The sequence below is a fragment of the Nuphar pumila genome, chromosome 6 (genome assembly GCF_984573655.1).
Source record: "Nuphar pumila chromosome 6, dmNupPumi1.hap1.1, whole genome shotgun sequence".
NCBI classification, from domain to species: domain Eukaryota; kingdom Viridiplantae; phylum Streptophyta; class Magnoliopsida; order Nymphaeales; family Nymphaeaceae; genus Nuphar; species Nuphar pumila.
In genome coordinates, this window is record NC_143254.1 from 29,706,188 (window position 1) to 29,730,575 (window position 24,388).

The 24,388-nt window shown below is 36.5% G+C and overlaps 1 protein-coding gene across 1 annotated transcript in view; it reads right to left on the reverse strand.

Moving 5' to 3' along the window:
• Positions 1 to 24,172, reverse strand: part of LOC149834520 (protein SUPPRESSOR OF FRI 4-like) — a 29,042-nt gene extending 4,870 nt beyond the window's left edge. The window contains exons 1-4 of the mRNA XM_090011460.1: positions 23,754 to 24,172; positions 11,903 to 12,003; positions 7,743 to 7,869; positions 6,917 to 7,341 (exon numbers count right to left, since the gene is read on the reverse strand). Coding sequence (XP_089867586.1) covers positions 6,917 to 7,341; positions 7,743 to 7,869; positions 11,903 to 12,003; positions 23,754 to 23,944 — 844 coding nt within the window. The 5' untranslated portion in view covers positions 23,945 to 24,172. The remainder of the gene's footprint in view (positions 1 to 6,916; positions 7,342 to 7,742; positions 7,870 to 11,902; positions 12,004 to 23,753) is intronic.
• Positions 24,173 to 24,388: the final 216 nt, after the last annotated feature.

The window sequence follows — 24,388 nt, forward strand, 5'->3', positions numbered from 1 at the left end:
CGCCTTCTTTGGTATTCAACTTGTCATAAACCTCCTTATATACCTTAGCCCTCGCGTTTCGAACATTGTTTTAATATTTTTTATTGTTTAATAAATACATCATCTGATGGTGACAAATTGTCGGTTCACAAACGATTTGATTCAAGGGTTTCTTTAAAACTGATTCACCTAGTGAATCTAACAACATTAATCACTACCACCACCACCATCATCACCATTGCCATCACTATTATCAGCATTGTCATCACCAGAGTTACCGGAAGCGCCCTTGGGAGTGGGGAAGCATGCTTCCCCGAAGCGCATTTCGGAAGCACAAAACATCGCGCTTTCGAAACGTGCTGGGAAGCGCAAAAAAAAATGGCAAGCGATTTTATTTTTATTTTTTTCTCTTTTTGCACTTCCCCTCGCTTCCGAGATGATTCCTTGTTCGCTTCTAAGTCGTCTCACGCTTTCCGCTTCCTAAAATTTTGAAAGTGCCTCGCTTCCCGCTTCCTCGACTGGCAACTCTAGTCATCACCGCCATCACCATTTCCACCACTGTAACGACCACCACTACCACCACTTTCGTTGCCCCGCCATCCACCACCATCACCAATACTCACTAATCTTATTTTCTTCTTCATTATAATTTAAATTTTTGGTGATCCAAACATTCACTTAATTAAAAGGCAAGATTCTTCTTTATAAAATGTGTTTAAATTTATATATGCAAACAATAAATAAACATAGATCCAAACGGGCCCGAAGTCGATTTCAAATACTATCTATTAGGTAACCGTGTTTCCTGTCCAGGTCCTAATATGAATTGTTGTAATGCCTTTTGTGTATAAGGAGGGGAGCATCTTTTTAGTCCTTTATAAAGGTACTAGATGCATATAATTTAAAGAAACAGAACCCTGCTATGCTTTCATCATAAAAAAAAAAAAATACTTATCAATGGGCATTAATACAGCATGCACATGCAAACACACACACACACACACACACTAGTAGGGCTGGTAAACGGCCGAAAGAATCGAACAGGGCACGTTCGGGCTCGGCTCATTTACCAGTGGATCGAGCTCATGGCTCGGCTCATGTTCATGTTTAGCCGAGCTAAGCTCGAGCTCTGCTCCTCCCTGAATGAGACGAGCCGAAGACGAGCTGGCTCGTGTAAAAACATTTCATGTTATTTATACATGGAATATATGCACTTTTATATTATACTTGAAATATATATATTGCATATTACACTTCATATTTTATGTATAGGTTTTTCATGCATCCTTCTCTTTTTATACATAGTTTATGCATTCTTCTTTTTGTTTATCACACTTAAGAAGTATATTATACATAAAAATATATTTCTATATGAGATCTCCCAAGCCAAACTGAGCCAGTCCCTGTGTTCGGGCTCGACTCATTTAAGCTAAACAAGCTGCTCATGGCTGGGCTTGCCAACTATACGAAACAATCAGGAACGAGTTTGTGATGAGCCGAACCGAGCCGAGTCACGAGATGCTCAGTTCGTTTGCCAGCCCTAAACACTAGAAATGAAGAGTTGTACTAAGACATATAAAGAGAAAACATAAAGTGGTGACATATCTGTAAAGACATGCAACATACTCTATAAATTATAGTCTGCCTACAGGTGGCGGAACCACCAGCATCCAGGACCAAAAGCTGTCACATGGGTACGGATACCGTACCCTGCAAATTCAAAAAATGCAGGCACGGGGACACAGCTATATATAAAGAGAGAGAGATAGTTTGGATCTGGGTCTAGGTCTGGATTATATATGGATCCACTATATTAGGATCAATATCTTATAAAAGAGGAAGGCCTCTCTCTCTCTCTCTCTCTCTCTCTCTCTCTCTCTCTCTCTCTCTCTCTCTCTCTCTCTCTCTCTCTCTCAGGTCAACACGCAAAAAAAAATAGTGTTTGGGTCAGGTCGGGATTGGACCTGACCCGGTGCGGGATTGAACACCACCCAGTGTGTACCCCCGCAATGCATCCGGTACCCGTACCCATGTCCTGCAGCATCGACATGGGTACGGCAGGTGCAATGGAGTGTCGGTGTGACATAGACCAAAAGTATGAAGCAAGGCATTTTTTAAGAACCCATGTTACATGGAGCCCAATATGTCACAGGGACTCGACAAAGCAGGTGCCGCACCAGCGTCGACAAGACGCAATGCGGGTGAGCGTGCGGCACCCAGGATCATTTTCATCCACGTTTCAAACTTAAAAAAAAATAAAAAATAAACCCGATGAAAAGAAGGATTAGGGCAAAAAAAATGCCCTAATCTCTCCTCTCCTCTCCTCTCCTCTCCTCTCCTCTCCTCTCCGGCGCCACTCAGCTCGAGCTCTCTCCTCCCGACGCCCCGATGCCACCTCCTAGGCTCCTCCTCTCCCTCGTCACAGGTACGTACCCTCTGGCTCCCTCTCGCTCTCTTCTTGTGTCGGCAATGGAGGGGCCGAGCCCCCCCCCCCCCTGCACCCTCTCACTCTTGTTGGGTCGGCAGGGGAGGGGCCAAGCCCCCCCTGCTCCCTTTGATTTCGACAGGGGAGGGGGGCCGAGTCCCCCCCCCCTTCCCTTCTCGCTCTCTTGTTGGGTCGGCAGGGGAGGGGTTGAGCCCTCTTTGCTCCCTCTGTTTTCGACAGGGGAGGGGCCGAGCCCCTCCCCCCTCTCGCTCTCTTGTTGGGTCGGCAGCGAAGGGGCTGAGCCCCCCTGCTCCCTCTATTTTCGGCAGGGGAGGGGTCGAGCCCCTCCTTGTTTTCAACAAAGGAGAAGATGAGCCCCCCCTCTCGCTCTCTTATTGGGTCGGCAGGAGAGGGGTCGAACCCCTCCCCCCTCTCGCTCTCTTGTTGGGTCGGCAGTGGAGGGGTTGAGCCCCCCTGCTCCCTCTGTTTTCGGTAGGGGAGGGGGTCGAGCCCCTGTCCCTACTCCCTCTTATTTTAAGGGAGGGGCTGAGTCCCTTCCTGTTTTTGGCAGGGGAGGGGGAAATCCCCCCTCCTTGGTCATGATATATATATATATATATATATATATATATATATATATATATATATATATATATATATATATATATATATATCAAGATAATGTTTGTATAATTGATATGAAATTTTGAATGTATTTTTTTCTGTTTTCAGGATAAAAATGACGGATAACGGGAAAGGACTTGTGTCATCCTCATCCCAACATGTGAGTTCTGTTGTCAGTTTTGTTGATAGTTGTAGTGAGATTGATGATGTAGGGTCACTATGGGTACATGTAGATAAACTTGCAAAAACTGAAGAAGGAGGTGGTGAAAACAAGAGACTTCGATGAAAGCTTTGCGAAAGAGATTTTGTTGGGTCTTACACAAGAGTGAAGGCTCATTTGTTGAAGATACCAGGACATGACATTTCAGGATACAGAAAAGTTGATGAGGCAATGCGAAGACAATACAAGAAAATACAAGAACAATATGAGAAGAAAAAGACAATGGCCGATTCTTGTGCAATTAGTGTGTCATTTGCAAGCTACCAAGAAGATGATGAAAAAAAAAATCAAATGTAGGAGGTAGAGGAATGATACAAGCAGCATTCAATACATATGGAAGAGAAGAATTGGATAGAAAAGTTGAGAGGTATTTTTATTTTAGTTCACTCTCATTTAATGCGTCTAGAAATCTTTATTGGAAGGATTTAATAACATCCTTGGCAAATTGTAATTTGAGTGACTATGTGCCTCAAAGTTCAGAAAAAATACAAACCACACTTCTTGCAGAAGAGAGGGCAAATGTGGAGAGGTTGCTAGAGATTAAAAAATATTCATGGGAGCAAAATGGAGTTTTTATTGTGTCTGATGGATGGAAAGATATTCAAAGGCGTCCACTGATCAATTTCATGTTTGTTCGCTTAGTGGCCAAATATTCTTAAAAGCAGTTGATGCATCTAGGGAATATAAAAATGCAGAGTATTTGAAGGTATTGTTTATAGAAGTCATAAAAGAAGTGGGTGATCAAAAAGTGATACAAATCATTACAGACAACGCTCCAGTTTGTAAAAGTGCAGCGTTGAGTTTGGAGAGTGAGTACTGTCATATTTTTTGGACTCCCTGTGTAGCACACAGCTTTAAAGAGCCTCTGTAACCCCAAAGAAGAAGAAAATTCACAAGCATATGTTTTATGTTCATGGATTGAAGATTTAGAAAGAAATGTCAAAAGCATTAGAAATTTTGTTGTTAACCACCATCGTGTTAATGTTATATTTAATAGGTATTCTGACCTGAAATTGTTGAAGGACGTTGAAACATGTTTTGTGTTCATCATTGTGATGGTGAAGAGGATTAAAAGAGTGAAGAATGCTTTGATTAACATGGTGACCGATGAAAATTGAACATTCTATGCTGATGATGATATCAAGGCTCAAGAAATTAAAAAATTTATTCTTGATGATGAATTTGGGGACAGAATAGTATACTTCATTCAATTTACGCAACCTATTTAGGAAATGTTAAAATAAGTTGATAAGGATGAGTTCATGCTTCAAAAAGTTTATAAAATGTGGGATAATATGATTGAAAAAATACAAGTTATAGTTTTCAAGCATGAAGAAAAAAATCCTGCATTGGATGATTCAAAAATTTTTAATCATATTCATTCAATTTTAGTCAGAACATTGGATAAGAGCAACACTCCTTTGCATTGCAATGCACATTCTCTTAATCCAAAATATTATGCAAATAAGTGGCGGGTTGGTGGTATCGGTCGTGTCCCTCTAAATTTAGACCCAGAGCTATCGAGACATAGAAATATGTGTATGACAAGACTTTTTCCAGAAGCATATCTTCTACATCAAGTCGCAAAAGAGTTTGAAAAATTTTCATCTTCGAGATTATATGCACCGGCATTATTCGCGAGAGAAGAGAGTAATATAGATTCTATCACATGGTGGTCAACATTTGGATCAGACACACCTCTTCTCCAACGTCTTGCACTAAGATTGTTATCGGAGCCTGTTAGTTCATATTTTTGTGAAAGAAATTGGAGCACATATTCTCAAATCCACAACATAAAGATAAACAAACTCAGCAGCAAGCGTGCAGAGGATTTAGTATATGTTCATTCAAATCTTCGATTACTTTAGCGAACCAATGATGAATACAGATACTAATTTGCTCTCTTAGTTATTTGATTATTTCTTAGTTCTTCATTTAAATATACTTGTATTGTATTTAATATTTTCAAATTGGGTTTGTAACGCAGACAAGGAGCATCCAAATTTTGGGATGTAAACTCAGAAGAGTATGACTTCGAGGGAGAGCATGATTTCAACATAACAAACATGGATTTAACTGAGCCTAGTATTCCTTCTAATGATGCATTTGATGATGAAGAAGAAAATTATTAAGATCCATTATACTTTGGTATGTAATTTAGTTTTTTTCTGTTTTACTTATTTGATTGATATTTAGGTTGGTTTATGTAATTGCTTTACTTATTTGATTGATATTTAGGTTGATATATTGCATGCATGATGAATGATATTATGACAATGTTAACTATTAAATGTTAATTGTTAAAACTTCAAAATTATATATATACACATTTTTGCCCTGCCGAACCCCCGCACCCAAGGTTTTTGAAAGTGTCGCGCCCCCGCACCAGCACCCATGTGACATAGAGCCCAAACAAGAAAGTTGGATAGTTTACCAACCCTATGAGCCACAATTGACTGGTCATAGAATGACTGATAGCCTAATAGGTCTTTTTGAGTGATGACCAAGTCAATATGTTCTTTCGGTAACTTATTTAGACACGTTCATAAAAAATATTTAGTAACTTATTCTTATATTTAACCAATGTTTCCTTTTCTCTAATTTTGAATATTTTCTTAAACTTTATGAAAGGGCTCATTTATGGTATTTACTATAAAATAACTAAATACCCTACCTATTTTTCTTCTAAATGTAAATACACGCTCAACAACATTGATTTGAAAATACAAAAACCTAATGAAACCATTTATTTGGAAACCACAATATATTCAAAGACCTACAGGACAGCTTAAAGTGGAAGAATCACCGTATCATCTACTTATTGCTTTTTCTGTGATTGAAGCCTAAAGTTATTGATGGTAGCAGAATCATTCAAATTGTACATTTCCTCCACAATAGTCACTAAGAGTTATTACTGTCAGCTTTTTCATCCACCACATCATGCATCTGGAGCAGGTGGAAAAGAAGACCACCAAGGAAAGTTCATGTAGAATCCTTCAAATTGTAGATTTCCTCCATAATATCGTCACTAATAATTATTACTGCCAATTTTTCCATCCACGACATCATGCATCTGGAGCAGGTGGAAAAGAAGACCACCAAGAAAGGTCCATGTATGATAGCCACTTGTGTCACCAAATGGAGAAGAGAACTGATCAATGTCTCCATTACAACTGTAAATATACATAGTAAATAACTGGAAGAAGAGTCAGTCTTCTGACAAGACTATGAACAGAAAAGAACTAATTGTCATTTCTTTTTCCCATTTTAGGACAATAAAGTCAGAATATCATAGAAAAATGATACTGAAATCCATTTTAGTTCTCAAAGCAGACATTCTTAGGACAATAAAGTCAGAATCTCAAAGCAGACATTCTTTAGTGATTGCAGTTTTTTCTTGTAAATGATACTGAAATCCATCACAAAAATGAATACAAATCAAAACATACGTAAGTTTATATCCAAAATAGCTTCAATCATAATCAAACATTAACAAAAGCATCAGAACATTTCATTAAAGAGGAAATCCTTAATTATTACTAGGGCAGTTTAAGGAAAAAAGAACCTGCTTCCACAATAGGAACAATTATTTCAAGTTAACAGAAACCAAGTCAGCTAGCGTGCCAAATCATATACATTATTCAACCAGTAGAGGAAAGCATCCAAACCTTGGACACTAGGAGCACTATAACTACTCCCCATGAACGAACTAGACAAGTAGTTTGCAACTCCTGGGCTCATAATTTCAGCAGGAGAGCTTGATAGAACAGTAGGAGCTACAGTTGCCACAAACGGTGCACTTTGGCTAGGAATACTATTACTAGCAGTTATTGGAAATAATGGTTGAGAAATAGGTGGAGCTGTCGAAGGGAGACCAGGTGGGCTGATTGGGAATGGTGCTTGAAATAATGGAGCAGCTGTGACCGGAAGGGGAAGCCTAATATTTTGTATGGGAAACAAGGGTTGAACTTGTATTGGGGAAACAGAAACAGCAGGAGGCAGAGAAACTGCTGAATTTGGGGCAAACCAAGGTTCTGGACGTACAGGAGCAGACCAGGCCGGAGCTGGTAAAGTTACAGATGCAGGATTGTAACTGGAAAAAAAATAAGAAAAAATAGCTGTCAGTTAATGGATGATGCAGCATCTTTATGCCCTAAAAAACAATTTCATTTAAAATAAAAAAGAAAAGTAACCAAACGGCTAAAATTACCATTGAATAACAACTGCACTTGTGTCTAATATTTCATGACAATGATTGGCTAACAATTTTATCATAATTATATTTTGATGCCCAGTCAGCAATATCTGAAATGAAGCACCAATTATCCCAACCTCAAATATCAGATTAGCCATCTAGCAAGTGCATATGCTAGGATTGTAGCAAAAAGGACATACTCATAAAACTGTCTATCTACACAGAAATGCAGTTCCTTCCCCAAATAACTATTAAAGAAAGAACTAGGATATAAAAACATCTAAGGAGGGAAGCCATACTTTGGCAAGCCAACAGCATAAGCTGGTTGTGAAGGCAATCCAACACCTACTGACCCTGGTATCAGATTACCAACCAATCCAGGAGTAGGAACCTCTACCTTTGCCACCTTTCCTTGAACCTCTTCATCTGCCAACAAATGTTGCATGTTAGTATTACAATTATATTAAATCATCCATTGTTAAATTTTCAGTAAGCCTCATGTAAAAAGCAAACAATCACCTAAATAGATCTACTGAACTTAAAAATCATAAACCAAATAACACTTACTAAGCAATGAAGATGAGTGTTGTAAGAATTATATAAAGAACTGTACATTCATCACAAAATGTACTTAAGCATGTCAAAGCTTGTGTGAATAAGACATCATATCCAAAAAAAGAAAAAAAACACGAGATACAATGATTAATCAAATTTATAATGTTTAACTGCAGATAAGATAAGCAAGTACCTATGACTGAGAACAGGGTTCCACATGCTGAAAATGAAGCGGTCTAAATTGAGAGACATTTACAAGTTAGGTACTAGATCCATCTATATGTGACCCACTGGTAGTTCGTTATTTACTTGAGTGTTCTAAAAATGTATTTGTACTTTATGCAAATATAAGTCAAATGGGGTCAAATAAGATAGATGGACTGTTAGAGTTGGTGATCGTCTGATGGACTATTAGAGTTGGTGATCGTCACAAAGAAATCCATATATACATACAGTCGTACATATATACATATACAATATAAATGGTTTATCTAACAATAAAATAGTAATATTTACATTTGCTGCATTCAACTGGAATGACCAAAATACCCTTAAAAGCATTTTTTTAAATGCATGGTCATTTTTATGGGTAATGTGAGTCTTGGATTTCGGCCCCCGAGGAGGAAGTAAAAACACCTTTTTCCAAAACAGTTAAATGTGTAGTTTGCAAATTTGAATTTGAAAAGCTAAAGTTACTTCTTTGACCCAAAAAGTGATCACATATCTTTTTTTAAATGTCATTACTATTAAAGGTATTTTGGTCATTTCAATCAGTTGAATGTAACTAATGTAAAATGCTATGTCACATAGGTGCGGGTGTGGGTGAAGATGAGGCGATGCAGCACTTTAAAAAAGCTGTTTTTTAGTTACTCTTATATGTTATCTTTTATATGTTATATGGTTTCTTTACTTTTTATATGTTAATTTCATATATTCTAACTTTTATAGGTTAATCTCATATTTTTTAGTACTTATTTGAGATTTGCTATTGCTTATTGGTTGTTGTTTTATAGGACATTATATTTTTCAATTATATAATTAGTTTTTCAGTTATGTAAACAGTTTCTTAGTTACTTTTATATGTTAATCTCATATTTTTTAGTACTTATTTGAGATTTTCTATTTCTTATTGGTTGTTACTTCATCAATAAAGCATTTCTTTATTTATTTGTATTTTCAGATATTTGTTTATAATTTTTTAAAGTTTTCAAAAAAAAGTTGAGGCTTACGCTTTACGCCTCGCCTCAGTTTTGGGTGGAGCGCCTCAACGCTTTTCACAACACTGATCTGAACACTTAGATGTGTTTAGCATTGCTTATTTATTAAGAAACAAGCCTCATTTCAAATTAATTTGATGTAAAAATGCGAATATTTTATCATAAAAATCGAACACAATATCAACCGATTTTTTTCTCTTTAAAGTACACATATGAGAATAAAGATTCTTAATAAAATGCATGTTCTCTATGGAGTAAACAATGATGAATACATCTATCGGTTCAGATCATGCATAAAACACCTAAAACTGTGATTTTTGGAGGGTCTTAATGGTGACCTAACAAAAAAGAGGGCAGGATAATCCTCATTCTCATATATATATATATATATATATATATATATATATATATATATATATATATATATATATATATAGGTTAATATTTACTACAGTCAATTTTAGGTACAATCGACCTAGAAATTGATGGAATCCCCTTGTTTGGTTTTTTTCAGACATCTAACACCATAGATCTACATGTTTTATTTAGTGGAAACCGGCTTTTGTATAGCACGAATCCGACCTGTATATAGGTTTTCCGGCAATCCAAAAATAAATGTCTATGAAGACCGATTTTCCCGACGGTTAAAAACATGCTTTTTCGTCAAAAAACATGATTCAAGGGTCGATTCCTACTAAATCAAGCATGTTGAACACATCTTTTGGTTTTTTCCTCAAAGTTTACCATACGGATGTGATCTGTATGCTTGGTTTTACAGGGATCGGCTCTTAAATCGTCCGACTACAACACATAAGTAGGATCTTTTAAGCCTTGAAAATCAATGGCTTAGAATTTTCAGAAATATTCAAGTATTCAAAAATCATACTTTTTCATTGAAAATATATGATCAAAGAGTCGTTCCCTAGCAATTGATCATGTCAAACACATATGCAGGGTTGGATTTGCAAAAAAAAATAAAGTTGAAAATACGTAGTTCACACGCCAGCTCACATTGTATAGAGAAATGAGAAGCTACTAAATGAGCATGGTGCCAAATTAAACATGCTATTGGATTTTCGGCATTTTTTCAAAATTCTGACTGTAGTTTTTATAGGAATAACTTCATGGAGCATTTGATTATCATGCATGGATAGGTTCTTACAAGGTTTCAAAAATCAACGGCCAACAATTTTCATAAATTTTGGAGGCTCCAAATGCCATTTTTTTGATCCAAAATGCATGATCTAAGTGTCAATTTCTAATAAATCAATTATGCTGAACACGTCTAGGTGGTTGAAATTTTGAAAAAAACACCAAAAATCCAATAGCATGTTTCGTACCCTTGTTATATCATGGGTAGGTCAATTAAACAACCAGTTTTTACCTATGTCACACGGACTCGGCTAGGGAGGTGCCGCACCCGAGTCGACACGCCCCGACACGGGTGCGGACACGGGTGCGGCTTCGGACTCGGCCTGGACTCGATCAACGCCGAGTCGGACTCGGACAACGAGTCGAGGCCGAGTCCGTCCACATTTTGGACTCGGTCAACTTTGACCGAGTCCAAAAATGTCTATTGAAAAAACTAAAAAAACGATTTTTTCATATAAAAAGAGACAGTGCACAGTGCCTGTGCCTGTTTACTGTGCATGTGCATGTGCATGTGCATGTGCATGTGCCTGTGCCTATGCACTGTGCACAGTGCTGTGCCTGTGCCTGTGCACAGTGCTGTGACTGTGCACTTTTTAATTAAAATAAAATGATATCTTTTTAAAAAAAAATAAAATATAATAAAATAATATATATAGTCGAATCCCCGTGTCCAAAAATTTTAAAATTGCGCCGCACCCGTGTCGCACCCACACCCGCACCCATGTGACATAGGTTTTTACCAATTGCAAAATCAGTAGTTATCAAAGCAGTAGAAGCATACCTCTCACCATTTTAGTGAAAATACATAAAATACACTTGACAAATTTTAGATAATTATTGTGAAAAAAACAGAAATATGAAACAGTATCCAAAAATAAAGCTAAAGCCAATTAGGCTCTGTTTGGATTGTTGGGAGCAGAGATGGGGGATGGTGGTTTTGGGAGAGGAGACAGAAATCGGGCTGGTGTTGGAAGGGGTGATGGAGTTATAAATGGGCCCATTTCAACAACATCCTCCTGAGGATGTTGTTGGGAAATCCGCCTATTTCATCTCCCCGTCATCACCCCTCCCAACAACACTCCCAAATAGACTAGAGCCTTATGTGCACATGTGACTCAAATCATGAAATGAAAAAGACACAGCACGGACCACCAAAAAATTGAAGAACATAAACATAAATACACACACAAACATGTGCTACCAAGATAGACAGACAGACAGAGAGAGATGAGAAAAAATTACAAGGTTGACCAAGATGAAGATCAAGAGTATTGGAGAAATAGACTATCCAAGTCAAGAATTATATCTTTGAAGACCAAACATGACATAATGTACAGTATAATCTTCAAAATAAAATAAAGACATGGGTATCATGATTCTGGCAAGAAATAGACTATCCAAGTCAAGAATTATATCTTTCAAGATCAAACTTGACATAATGCAGAGTATAGACTTCAAAATAATTAAAGACATGGACATCAAGATGCTGGCAGCCTACTGTAAGTTTATTAAGTAGAACATTAATAAAGAGTCACCTGCATCTCCATAGTGGGCTGCTAAAACATCAGCAGGAATTCCCTGCATGCCATAGATTTCTATTTCTGTTGATTCTCGTCCTGGTTTAGCATTGGGGACACTGAAAGAAACAATTTGGTCAAAAAACAGATACAAGTTTTGTAGATGCTCAGCAGTTTAAAGAAAGCAGAAAAAAATAAGATAACAAAGAAATACTAAAAGATCATACAAAGCTGGCAGACCGGACTTTAATAACAGAAACAAGCACATCAAACAATGTCATTCAAACAAAGAGCAGGAGAATGTTTGAAATGCTAACCAAAACAGAGAAGAAAAATATGATCAAAACTACAACATCACACACACAGAGTAGTCAATAAGCTGAGCATCTCCAGAGAAGGTTGGGCTCATTCATTTAATAAGTGAATACATATATATATATAATGAGAAATCTATGTCACATGGGTGTGGGTGTGGGTGTGGGTGCGGGTGTGGGGGTGCGGCACTTTCAAAAAACTTGGGTGTGGGGGTGCGGCAAAAATATAAAAAATTATATATATATATACATATATATATATATAAAGTCCAAAAGTTGGACATAAATTACCCTGGTGCGTTGACTGCATTGAGTGCGGATGCGGGTGCGAGTGCGGCACCTAGTTGAAGAGTCCCTGTGACATAGTGAGAAATGTTCTCAGGTCCCATTTTTGTTAGGTCCCAAGTTAGATCCTGACAAAAAATGTGGTTGTGTTTTTTGTCGAATATGAACCTGTAGATGTGTTCACAATTGTTTATTTATCAAGGAACAAGTTTTGGATCGAATCAAATTACCAAAAAAAATAGAATCTTCTAGCATCAAATTTGAGCATAATATGAGGCATTGATTTTTCACAACTCTAAAAAAAACTAATTGTCAAAAATTGCACCTAGGCTCTGTTAAATTTTGTAACTAATCATATAATGTAATATATATATTTTATATATATATAAGGTAATACATACACATATATTAATATATATATATGTATATGTATCTACTTATTATATATATAAAATATATATTTCTATTTGTTTAGTCGTAGGGGTAGTTTAGTCTTTTCCTCTGTTTTACGCACATTCACTTTATGAATGTGATTGTAAATTTATTTTATTTTTTCTTTTTTTTCTTTTTTTATTTTATTTAAAGTACCAAAAGGTACCTTGGGGGGGCCACTCAAATAGACGTTGGGCCCCTCCAACGGTCACATTTGTGACCGTTGGAGGGGCTCCAACGTCTATGAGTGGAGCCCCTCCAAGGCCCCCTTTGTGTTGTTATAAATAGAGACACTCCCCTTTGTATTTCTTCATGGCTTTGAGTCAAAGCCCAAGTGCTCAATAAAGTGATCCCATTATTTTTATGCCTTTGTGCATTTGTGAGTTTTTGTGAGTTGTGCTTTTGTGCACAAGTGCTCTAAAGTGTTCTTATCGTGCTTTTGTGCCAGGTTTATTATCAAGAATATTAAGGTCTTGATCTTAGTATCTTGTTGGAGATACTTTTACATGGTATCAAAGCCAGGTTGAAGAAGGAGGATTGTGCATCTCTTCACTTGTGAAGTGCCTCGAAAAACGTGCCCTCAAGTTAGTGAAGTTTTGAAGTAAACCATCTCCTTCGGGCAATATTTTAGAAGCAACTTTTGTCAAGAAAGGGTTGAAAATCCTTTAAGGTGCGCATTATTTTCTATCTTCTTTCCTCTCTAATGGGTGAAAAAGACTCCCATTTCTCCCTTGGTTTTAAACTTAGTGGTTCGAACTACCATGTTTGGGCCAGCAATATGGAAGCCCATATCAAAGAGAAAGGCCTTTGGGGTTACGTTCAAGGTTCCATATCGGAACCCGAACCCAAACTTATTGTCATAGAGAAAGGGGATATTAAGATTCTTGAAGGTGAAGATAGACAAAAGGCCCTAGAAGAATATTCCAAAAGGCATGATGAGTGGGAGATGAAGAACTTCAAAATCTTGTCTTGGATTTTTTCATCCGTTGAAACCAAAATCAATGTCAACATCATTAAGTTTAAAAGGGCCTCTGAAGCTTGGTTGTACCTTGAGAAAATGTATACTTCAAGGGACTTATCTCACAAATATTATCTCCAAAAGAAAGCTTTGACCCTTCAACAAAACGATTTGTCTATTCGGGAATATTTTGCCGAACTATCATCTATTTGGGACGAGCTTGCTATGCTCGAACCAAAATGTAGCGGAGAAGCTATTGAATTAAGACACAAACAACTAGAGGAAGATCGATTCTTCAACTTTCTAAATGGTCTTAGACCCGAATTTGAGCAAATTCGGTCCTCTCTTCTATCCGCCTTCAAATCTCCCTCTATTGAAGATGTTATCACCAAGCTAAGTGGTGAGGAAACCCGTATGGGGATTAGTAATAATAATCCTAGCATCCTTGCTACATCTTCTCAAAATGATTATGAAGCGGTTAATGTTGTGTCAAGACCCGGAAATAATTTGAAGACCTACAAACCGCCCCCACTTCAAAAATCAAGGAAAAGGAGGAAATGATCGATATGGCAAAAGAGACTATAGCAAATTAACTTGCCATTTTTGTAAAGAATCGGGGCATATCAAACCCATTTGTCCCAAATGGAAGAAATTTCTTGTCGCGGCTTTAGCATCCCAACCAGAGGAACGACCTTCTTCATCAAATGAGTCTCTTTCGCTTCAACAAATTATGGATGCTCTTCAACCTCTTCTCAAAGGAGGCATTTCTGAAGCCGCTATGTCATCCTCCTCCTCTCTCGGTAAGACATCTTGGCTCCTAGATTCCGGTGCTTCATTTCATATGACTCCAAGTCCTTGTTTTCTTTCTGATTATTCTAAAAAATTTCTTCCATCTTTTGTCTCAACGGCGGATGGAACACCTCTTGAAATTAAAGGAATGGGCAATTTTGAAAAACAAGACTTCTTTATTCCAAAAATTCGTCTTATACCAAAACTAAACTTAAATTTACTTTCCGTTTCTCAACTCTCGGACTATAGTTGCGATATAAAATTCTCTTCTAATAAATGTTGGATACAGGATCGCCAGTCCGGGAAGTTGATTGGGAAGGCTCTAGGAGAGGAGACCTCTACTATGTTGATTTTCTCAAAATTCCCAAGAATCAATTTTGTAATGTTGCTCAAAACAAAGATATTCATGTATGGCATAAGAGATTGGGTCATCGCAACATTGTTAAAATCTCTTATTTGCCTTTTATTAAGCATCTTTGTAATGAAAATTTTGTTTGTAATGAATGTATTCTTGGGAAAATGAAAAGTCTTCCTTTTTCTCAAAGATCCATGTTTACAACAAAATCTTTTGAAATTGTTCACTCCGATGTATGGGGTCCGGCTCCGGTGATATCTAAGGGAGGTTTCTCATACTATGTTATCTTTGTGGACGATTTCACTAGATTTAGTTGGATATACTTTCTTAGACATAAACATGAAGTTTTCTCAACTTTAAAAACATTTCATATGATGGTTTTAAATCAATTCAATGGAAATTTAAAAATTCTTAGAACCGATTCGGGTGGTGAATATCTTTCCAATGAATTCAAAAGTTATCTTGAAAATCATGGTATTCTCCATCAAAAGTCTTGTCCTAAAACCCCCCAACAAAATGGGTTGGCTGAACGAAAACATAGGCATATTATTGAAACAACACGAACTTTGCTCATTTCACAAAATATTCCGAAAAAAACTTTGGGCTGAGGCAGCCCTTACATCTGTCTATCTCATAAATAGACTTCCATCTAAAAACCTGAACAAGATTTCCCCATTTGAAAAATTATACGAAAAAGAACCTGATTATAGCAGGTTAAGGGTTTTTGGATGTAAATGTTTTGTCCTTACTGATAAAAATGACAAACTCTCCCCTAAAGCCATTCATTGTGCCTTTTTTGGTTATTCTGAAACTCAAAAAGGCTTTCGTTGTTATGATATTAAAAGTGATAAACTATATGTTTCCAGAAATGTAAGCTTCTTGGAAAATATTAGTGGTTTCGAAAAACTTGAATCTAATGACGAGAATATAGACTATTCATTTCTGTTTGATTTATTGACTGAAGATGATGATACTAGTGATGATGAATCTAATCAAAATGACTTAAGTAATAATGAAACTCATTCTGAGCCCTCAACGCTTCATCAACATATCAATGAAAAACCGCATAGAGATCCCATAACCTACTCTCATAGAGATAGGAATACTTTCAGAAGTGCCCTCGAAAGATATGATGATAATGAGACTACTCCTCAGAGTGAGGAAAACCTTCGTAGGACCGAAAGACCAAGAAAACCCCCTTCTAGGTTCATCTCATATGAGTCTTTTTCACCTAAATATAGAGCTTGTCTAAGCGTCATTCACTCTTACATAGAACCTAGGAACTTTGAGGAAGCACGAAAATGTTCGGAATGGATAGTCGCTATGAATAATGAACTTGAAGCTCTAAGGAAAGCAAAGACATGGGAGTTTCAAGACCTCCCTAAAGACAAGAAAGCAATAGGGTGTAGATGGGTGTTTAAGGTCAAGACTAAGAGTGATGGGTCCCTTGAGAGATACAAGGCCCGTTTAGTTGCAAAAGGATATGGTCAAAAATATGGGATTGATTATGAGGAGACCTTTGCCCCGGTAGCTCGGATGGTCATCGTCCGATGTCTTATAACCGTTGCCTCAATCAATAAGTGGAACATCTATCAGATGGATGTTAAGAATGCTTTTTTAAACGGAGATCTAAACGAAGAAGTATATATGGATGCTCCTCCTGGAATGGAGTCTCCTAAAGGAAAAGTGTTTCGCCTTCGAAAAGCACTTTATGGTTTGAAACAAGCCCCCAAGGCTTGGTATGATAGGTTTAACTCTGTAATGTTAGAAAATGGTTTTTCATCCTGCTTTACTGATATTGCTTTGTTTGTTAGAAAATCTAATGTAGGGATTGTTATTCTGCTACTATATGTGGATGACATGCTTATAACTCTAAAAGGATTAAAAGCATAAAATCAATTTTAAAGGATAAGTTTGAAATGTCTGACTTGGGTTTCTTAACTTATTTTTTGGGTATTGAGGTAGCATACTCTCATAGAGGATATTTTTTGTCTCAAACTAAGCTTGCATCTGAGATTATTGACAGGTCAGGTATTGCGGACGATAAAATTTGTGAAACTCCTGTTATAGTAGGAGCTAAAATGAAGATTGATGATGGTGTTCTTCTCTCCGATCCTACTCTCTACAGGCAACTAGTAGGATCGTTGATGTACCTAAGTATTACCAGACCAGATATCTCATGTGTTGTGCATACGACAAGTCTGTTTCAGCATGCACCAACTTCAGTTCACATGGGTGCTATCTTACGTGTCGTAAGATACCTAAAGCACACTCTTAATAAGGGAGTTTTATGTCTTCCTCTTCTGAGTTAAAATTAATTGTTTATACTGACTCTGATTGGGGAGGTGACCCAAATAACTGTCACTCCACCACTGGTTTTTGTGTATTCTTAGGAGACTCATTGATCTCATGGAGATGCAAGAAGCAGCAAAAGGTGTCTCTATCATCAATTGAAGCCGAATATCGTGCCATAGCGACTACTACCATGGAAATTGTTTGGATTCATCAGTTGCTGGAAGACATGGGGATCACAATTGAAGGGCCTACCAAGCTATGCTGTGACAACAAAAGTGCGATTTATATTGCTAAAAATCACACTTTTCATGAGCGGACCAAACACATAGAGATGGATTGTCACTATGTTCGGGAGGCGTACCTCAAAGGAATCATTGACCTTCCATATGTCACGTCCGAATATCAGTTGGTGGATTTCTTCACTAAAGCCTTGTGTGCTCCGCGTTTCAACTTCCTTCTTAGCAAACTCTCGGTCATCCTGCCCTAAGTTTGAGGGGGGGTGTTAAATTTTGCAACTAATCATATAATGTAATATATATATTTTATATATATAAGGTAATACATACACATACATTAATATATATATGTATATGTATCTACTTATTATATATATAAAATATATATTTTTATTTGTTTAATCGTATGGGTAGTTCAGTCTTTTCCTCTGTTTTACGCATGAATGTGATTGTAAATTTATTTTATTTTTTCTTTCTTTTTTATTTTTATTTCTTTTATTTAAAGTACCAAAAGGTACCTTGGGGGGCCCACTCAAATAGACGTTGGGCCCCTCCAACGGTCACAAGGCCCCCTTTGTGTTGTTATAAATAGGGGCTCTCCCCTTTGTATTTCTTCATGGCTTTGAGTCAAAGCCCAAGTGCTCAATAAAGTGATTCCATTATTTTTATGCCTTTGTGCTTAGTATCTTGTCGGAGATACTTTTACAGGCTCCGCCTAGGTGGGCTAGGTGCAGGGCCACCGCCTAGACTTATGAGTCTAGGCGGTAGGGCCTTATTTTTCGACCTAGACTACCTAGGTTGTCCCCGCCTAGGCTGCAGGGACATGGTTGTCATTTTTTTAATTTTTTTCTCCTTCCTTTATTTCTTTATTTCTTTTTCTTCTTCCTCTCGCCCCAAAAGCTTTTTTTTTTGTTCTCTTCATTTGTTCTTCTTCTTTTGCTCTTCTTTTTTACCTTTTTATTTTTTTCTTCTTTTTTTTCTTCCTCCTCCTTTCGCCCCTCCTGCGTCTCTTCCTCTTCTTCCTTTTTCCCCTTTTCCTTTTTTTTCTTTTTCTCCCTTCTTTTTTTCCTTCTTATTTTTTTCTTTTTTTCTTCTTCCTCATCTTGCCCCTTCACTCTTCTTTTTTTTCTTCTTCTTTTTCTTCCTTTTTCTCCTTTTTTATTTCTTTTCCTTCTTTTTTATTTTTTGTTTTTGACACACAAATACACACACATATAAAATATGCTTTTTTAGTTATCTATATATAAGATTAATCTAACATTAAACTACTTCAGTTTAATATTAGATGGATTCAACCTTATTAAAATGACTAAAATACCCTTTAAAAAGGCATTTTTAAAAACACATGATTACTTTTAGAGATAAAAAAGATAACTTTGATAGATTCGTAAAGTTACTTTTTTGGAAAAGGTGTTTGATTTTTCAATTCTCTCCAAATTCAAAAGACCTATAATGCACATAAAAGTAAGCATGCATTTTAAAAAACGTCATTCTTTTAATGGTTTTTTAGTCATTTTTATAAGGTTGAATCCATTTAATGTTAAACACAACTAGTTTAATGTTAGATTAACCCATATATATGTATGAGAACGGGGTTCATCCTATCCCTTTTTTCTTTGTGTCACCATTAAGACCCTCCAAATATCAAGTTTTAGGTGTTTTATGATCAATTTGAACCATTAGATGTGTTTATCACTAATTTTTTGTTGAGAAACAAGCTTTGTTTAAAATTGATGTAAAAAATGTGAACATTTTATCATAAAATTTTAGTACGATATCAACCAATGATTTTTTTACCTCTTTAAAATACACATCTGAGCATAAAGATGCTTAATCAATTACATGTTATCCATTCCGCAACAATCATAAACACATCTAACATCTAAAAACTGTGATTTTTAGAGGGGCCTGAGAGTGACCAAACAAAACAAGGGCAGGATAACTCTCTCTCTCTCTCTCTCTCTCTCTCTATATATATATATATAGAGAGAGAGAGAGAGAAGCCAGATGGTGTACCCGAAGCTTTGGTGAATGTTTAATATTATGGAATTTTATGAATTTTGCGTACACACTTCATCCATAGTTACAATCATATGTTTGTTACTAAATTTAATTATTTATTGTAAAAAAAAAAAATCTTTTCTTGATGTTTTATTTTTTTGGTCTTGCCTAGGCTTCGACTAGTCCATTTAAGGGTCTTTTGCCTAGGCTCCGACTAGCATTTTTGACAACTAAAAAACACATATGTGCATGAAAAATGCCGAATTGAATGCATGATCTCTACTAAGTAAACTATGATAAACACATCTATCAGTTTAGAACAAGCACAAATCACCTGCAGCCACATTTTTTGCTAGGACCTAACTTGGAAACTAGCGAAAATAGGACCTGAATAGAACATTCCCCATAATCACATTATATATATTGGCAGGTCCTAAATATCCCACACGATTTAAAAAAGTACAGTTGTCAATATTTGCTTTATCTGAAGTTCTGAACATAGATGTATTCTATCAACTTAATTAGTAGAAAACCTGCATTAGATGAGATATTTTTCATGTTAAGATATGACATTAGAATGATAATAGATCAAAATCGCATATTGCATTAAAACTTGATAAAAATATAAAATTTTCTGGTTAAATTAATTTAATCAAAAGCATGAATTTTAGTAAACAGCAATGATAAACACATCTACATGTTTAGATTAAGCAAAAAACACTGGCAAATATGCTCCTCAAAGTGGTTAGGATGGTTGGGAGATAAAACTGGTCAGGACCTGTCAATTACTCAAATGTGTTTGTGTGCCTATGCCCGTTCGATGAATGTTTTAACAACAGAAAATACTTTTGTTTTAAAAATGTATTTGCCTTAGAAATGGGAGGTGGTTGATTCAAATCCTGCCACCTGTCTCTTCAAAAAACTCGCAAGAAAATTGGTTCAGCTCGATCTTGCTTTATCCTTTTTTCTATAATAAAAAACACAGGCTCAGGCTCAGGCTTGGGCTCAGTTTGTCTTGGCTCATATAAAGCCTCAGGAGAGATGCAGACATGGCGAATAAGAAATATAAAAGAACCAGGAAACATAAAGTTCAAAGCTACTAAGAATACACAACAAAATACAACAAGCACTTAACAATTCTGATCCTATTACAGTTACAAGATTACATTGCCAAACTAATGTGAACTTGCAGAAAGCCGCAATTCATCAAACCTGAGTACTGTTAACAAATATGCAATTCATTATGATCCAAATTACCAAACATCATTCAACCGCCATATCAAATTAAACATCAATTAGTATGAAGAGGACAGTATCGCATGGCACCACAACCATTTAAGTCCCCACCAAAGCCAATCATACGAATAATAGCAAAGTGGTTCTCATAGGCAGACTAACCTCCTGAGTGAAACCCTTGGCAAACAAAAAACGTTTATAGCAATTAAGAGAGCCAAATGGTTCAGTTTCAATCTTGAAGACTTAATGGCTACAGTTAATTGAATATAACTCTAAACGTTCACCAGTTATTGTACAAGAACCTGCACATTCACTGCAGTAATACAGAAGCACTGCTTTTAGTATGTGATGGGATAATCATATCCACCTAAAAAGGAAAAAAAGAAAGAGGTATTTTGGTACCAGAACCAGATTATGGACAAAAAGAACAATCTTGATACTTGGTAATCCAGGGAGTGATGATAGTTTATCCAACAGATGTACACAGTTTCCAACTGAGCTAGCAGACTTGCAATATAGTGATTCAATTAGCCATAATTAGACTCCATTGTACTGTGGCTGATGGCTCCCAGGCTTTTGATCTAATAGGACCATTGACCACCACTTACTAAATAAGACCCTATCAAACTCTTATAATCAATGCTGTAAGTGTTGTAATGTATCATACAATACATTATAAATTTATAATACAGTTGTAAAATTAGGAAAAAAATGATACACTCCTAAAACAACTTTTAAGAGGTATCCTACCTATATTCTATAGTGTAAGGTACATATCAGCAATACACTCTTGACAGAACAATTTTGTTAACAATTCGTCAGATTCTTTAAGTACATTAGATTTTTTTTTTCTTAACACACCCAACTTCATTTTTCTCACATTGAGAGTGTGACTTAGGGTTTTCTAGAGCTAGGGTTTTGGGCTTTTTTGAAGTTCTCCCTTCCTATTCTCTCTATAATCCAAATCAACATGGAAAGGGGGTTGATTTATACTCGTTGTGAACAAAAAAAATTATATCCACTCTGCTCCTCTGTTAATCTACATTTTAAGGTAAGAAATCCTGGTTTCTTGGTTAGATCCAAAAGTAATATTAGTGATAATAGCCCCAAGAACTTTCATGAGTGGTAAAAGAGGGCATAAATGGTTTATTACTCTAGTTTTTTGCATGATCATATAAATTTCATTGCTTTGGAGCTTTTCAGTTAAATCTATTAATGGAAGGGAGAAGCAACCTAATTTTAAAAAATGACCCAATGAGGCGATATCGCGAACCAGTTGAGATTTGGAAGAGATTAGTGATAATTTTTGTGGATTTGCAATTCATAAGAGGATATATAAATGCAGATGTCATGTTGTAAATCAAGGCAACTCTATATAATGATGCAGTTCTTCAAATATTTCAGTAATGTTCGTCCAGAGATTATTGCTATCTTACAAGAAAAGAATAGTGGAAGGGCACAACCACTGAAGTCATAACAGACTCTGAATATGAAATGTCTGAACAATGTGACCATCATCAAGGCTGCCAACTTCAAAAATTGGAGAATGTTCCCGAGCTTATGAAGAATCATGGGGTAACTCAAAAAGAAATACTAACAACTTATTAAAAAATTTGGAAGTAGTATAATGTTAAGTTGTTCACAGTTATAGTTTAGAAAACTTTGAAAAGAAGTTAATGTACAGTGAATTAGAATATCAGATACTTAATATGTTTTAAATTTGCTTGATTGTTATGTAACGTGTAGCTTTTGTCTACCACCCAAATGTGTTTTATGCATCATGAACTATGACCATTCAGATAGGCTTGAATGTTAAGATTGTGCTTAAGTTACTTATGATTATGTTTGTCAACTCTACGCTATTGCACATTTACTGCCTTAGGTAGCCTTATTCATAATCACCATTATGTGATTTTTTTTCTATTTTTTAAATTTTCAAGATTATGTTATGCAAATTTACAATCTTGTCATATTGACAACACATTACAACGTAGTACTATTTTTTGGAAATTAAAATACAAATTATCATACACATTTTACAACATAGCCTATCACTAAAGGTGCAAATTGATATCCAGTCAGTCAAGAAAATCTAGTGATGCATGGACTGTGCCATGGATGAGGAGGAAAAGAATGGCATTATTCTGCAATAGAGAGAATCTACCCTTACAAGAAAAACATTAGGAAGCGTCATGATCAGATATCTTTTCTAAATCCCCGTTAACAACAATAAACTATGGCCTTCCTATTATCATGCGCTTTATCTTTTGGCAAAAACAACATATGAGAATAATGCAAAACGTATGTATACATATTTTTGAAAGAGAATAACATAAAAATGCATAAAAACCATGCGTAACAAAAATACATCGGCAGCCAAAGGTACCCTTCTCAATAAAACTATGCTGATATGAGATTTACATAGTAACGAGCATGTATCAGAAGTTTAAAAAAGAAAAAGACTTTTAGGAGATCATCGCAGAATGTCTTGGCAGAGAATGTCTCACGAAATTTTCAAATATTGGCACTCTTTAAATAACCTCCACAAATCCTACCACAATCTCCAAAAAAGTAAACATCAACAGAAATTTCAATTCGGTTTCTTCTGAAATTTTTACATAAATCTTGTCTTTGATCACCTATTAATAAAAGAAACTTCCAATCATGTTAAGATTTGTTAATTCTTTGTAAACTAAGCATCAATAACAGAAATAAAGAAAAAAATCGCTAAATAAGTAAAATAAAGAAATTCATCACTTCAAATCAAGCACACCAACCAACCGGATCCAAAACAAACTCCCAAAAGAGGGAAAACCCAATTCATCAATAAGCCGCAATCGTACCACTAATCGACAAAATCCCTAGGGATACGCATGCCTACAGAGATGGGGCATCAGGGAATAGATGAAAAACTACCAAAAAAACGAAAAAAAATCATATGGAAAGGCATAGGGATAGAGCACGATACTTGGTGACGGTCTCCTTGTGGACCTGTAGGACGTGGATCGCCATCCCCCCGGAGGTCGAGAGCTTCTTGTGGCAGACATGGCACTTAAAATGCCTCGCCTTCTGATGCTGTACCAGGATCTTCTCGTCCTCGAACTCGCGATCGCAGTAGTAACACCACACCTTCTCCACCCTCTTCTTCTTCTTCCCCATCCTTTCCTACTTCCTACTCCTCTCTTTTCTCTTCTCCTCTTCTCCTCTTCTCCTTCCCTACCTCCTACCTCTTCCCCCTTTCTCTCTTCTCCTTCCTCCTCAAACAAAGAGAAAATGGAGATGAAAATTTAGGGTTTCTGTCTTCTTCCGCTTTTGGGTCACGACCCAAGTGAGAAATTTTTTCCCTTCTTCCTCTCGTCGTCGTCCTCCTCCTCCTCCTCCTCCTGCTCTCAAACTCCTCCTCCTCATATGAGAGTTGGAGTTGACCAATCTCATTGACTAGGCTAGCCTAGGTAGGAGTTGGTTGAGTTGACTGTGTTATGAGCTAACCCAAGCTTCGCCTAAGCCGGAGTTGGTTGAGCCGACTGGGCTAAGTCTTTGGTTCTAGCTGGAGCCGACAGTAATGATGGGTTGAGCCAATGAAAGTGCATGTTGGGATGCCAT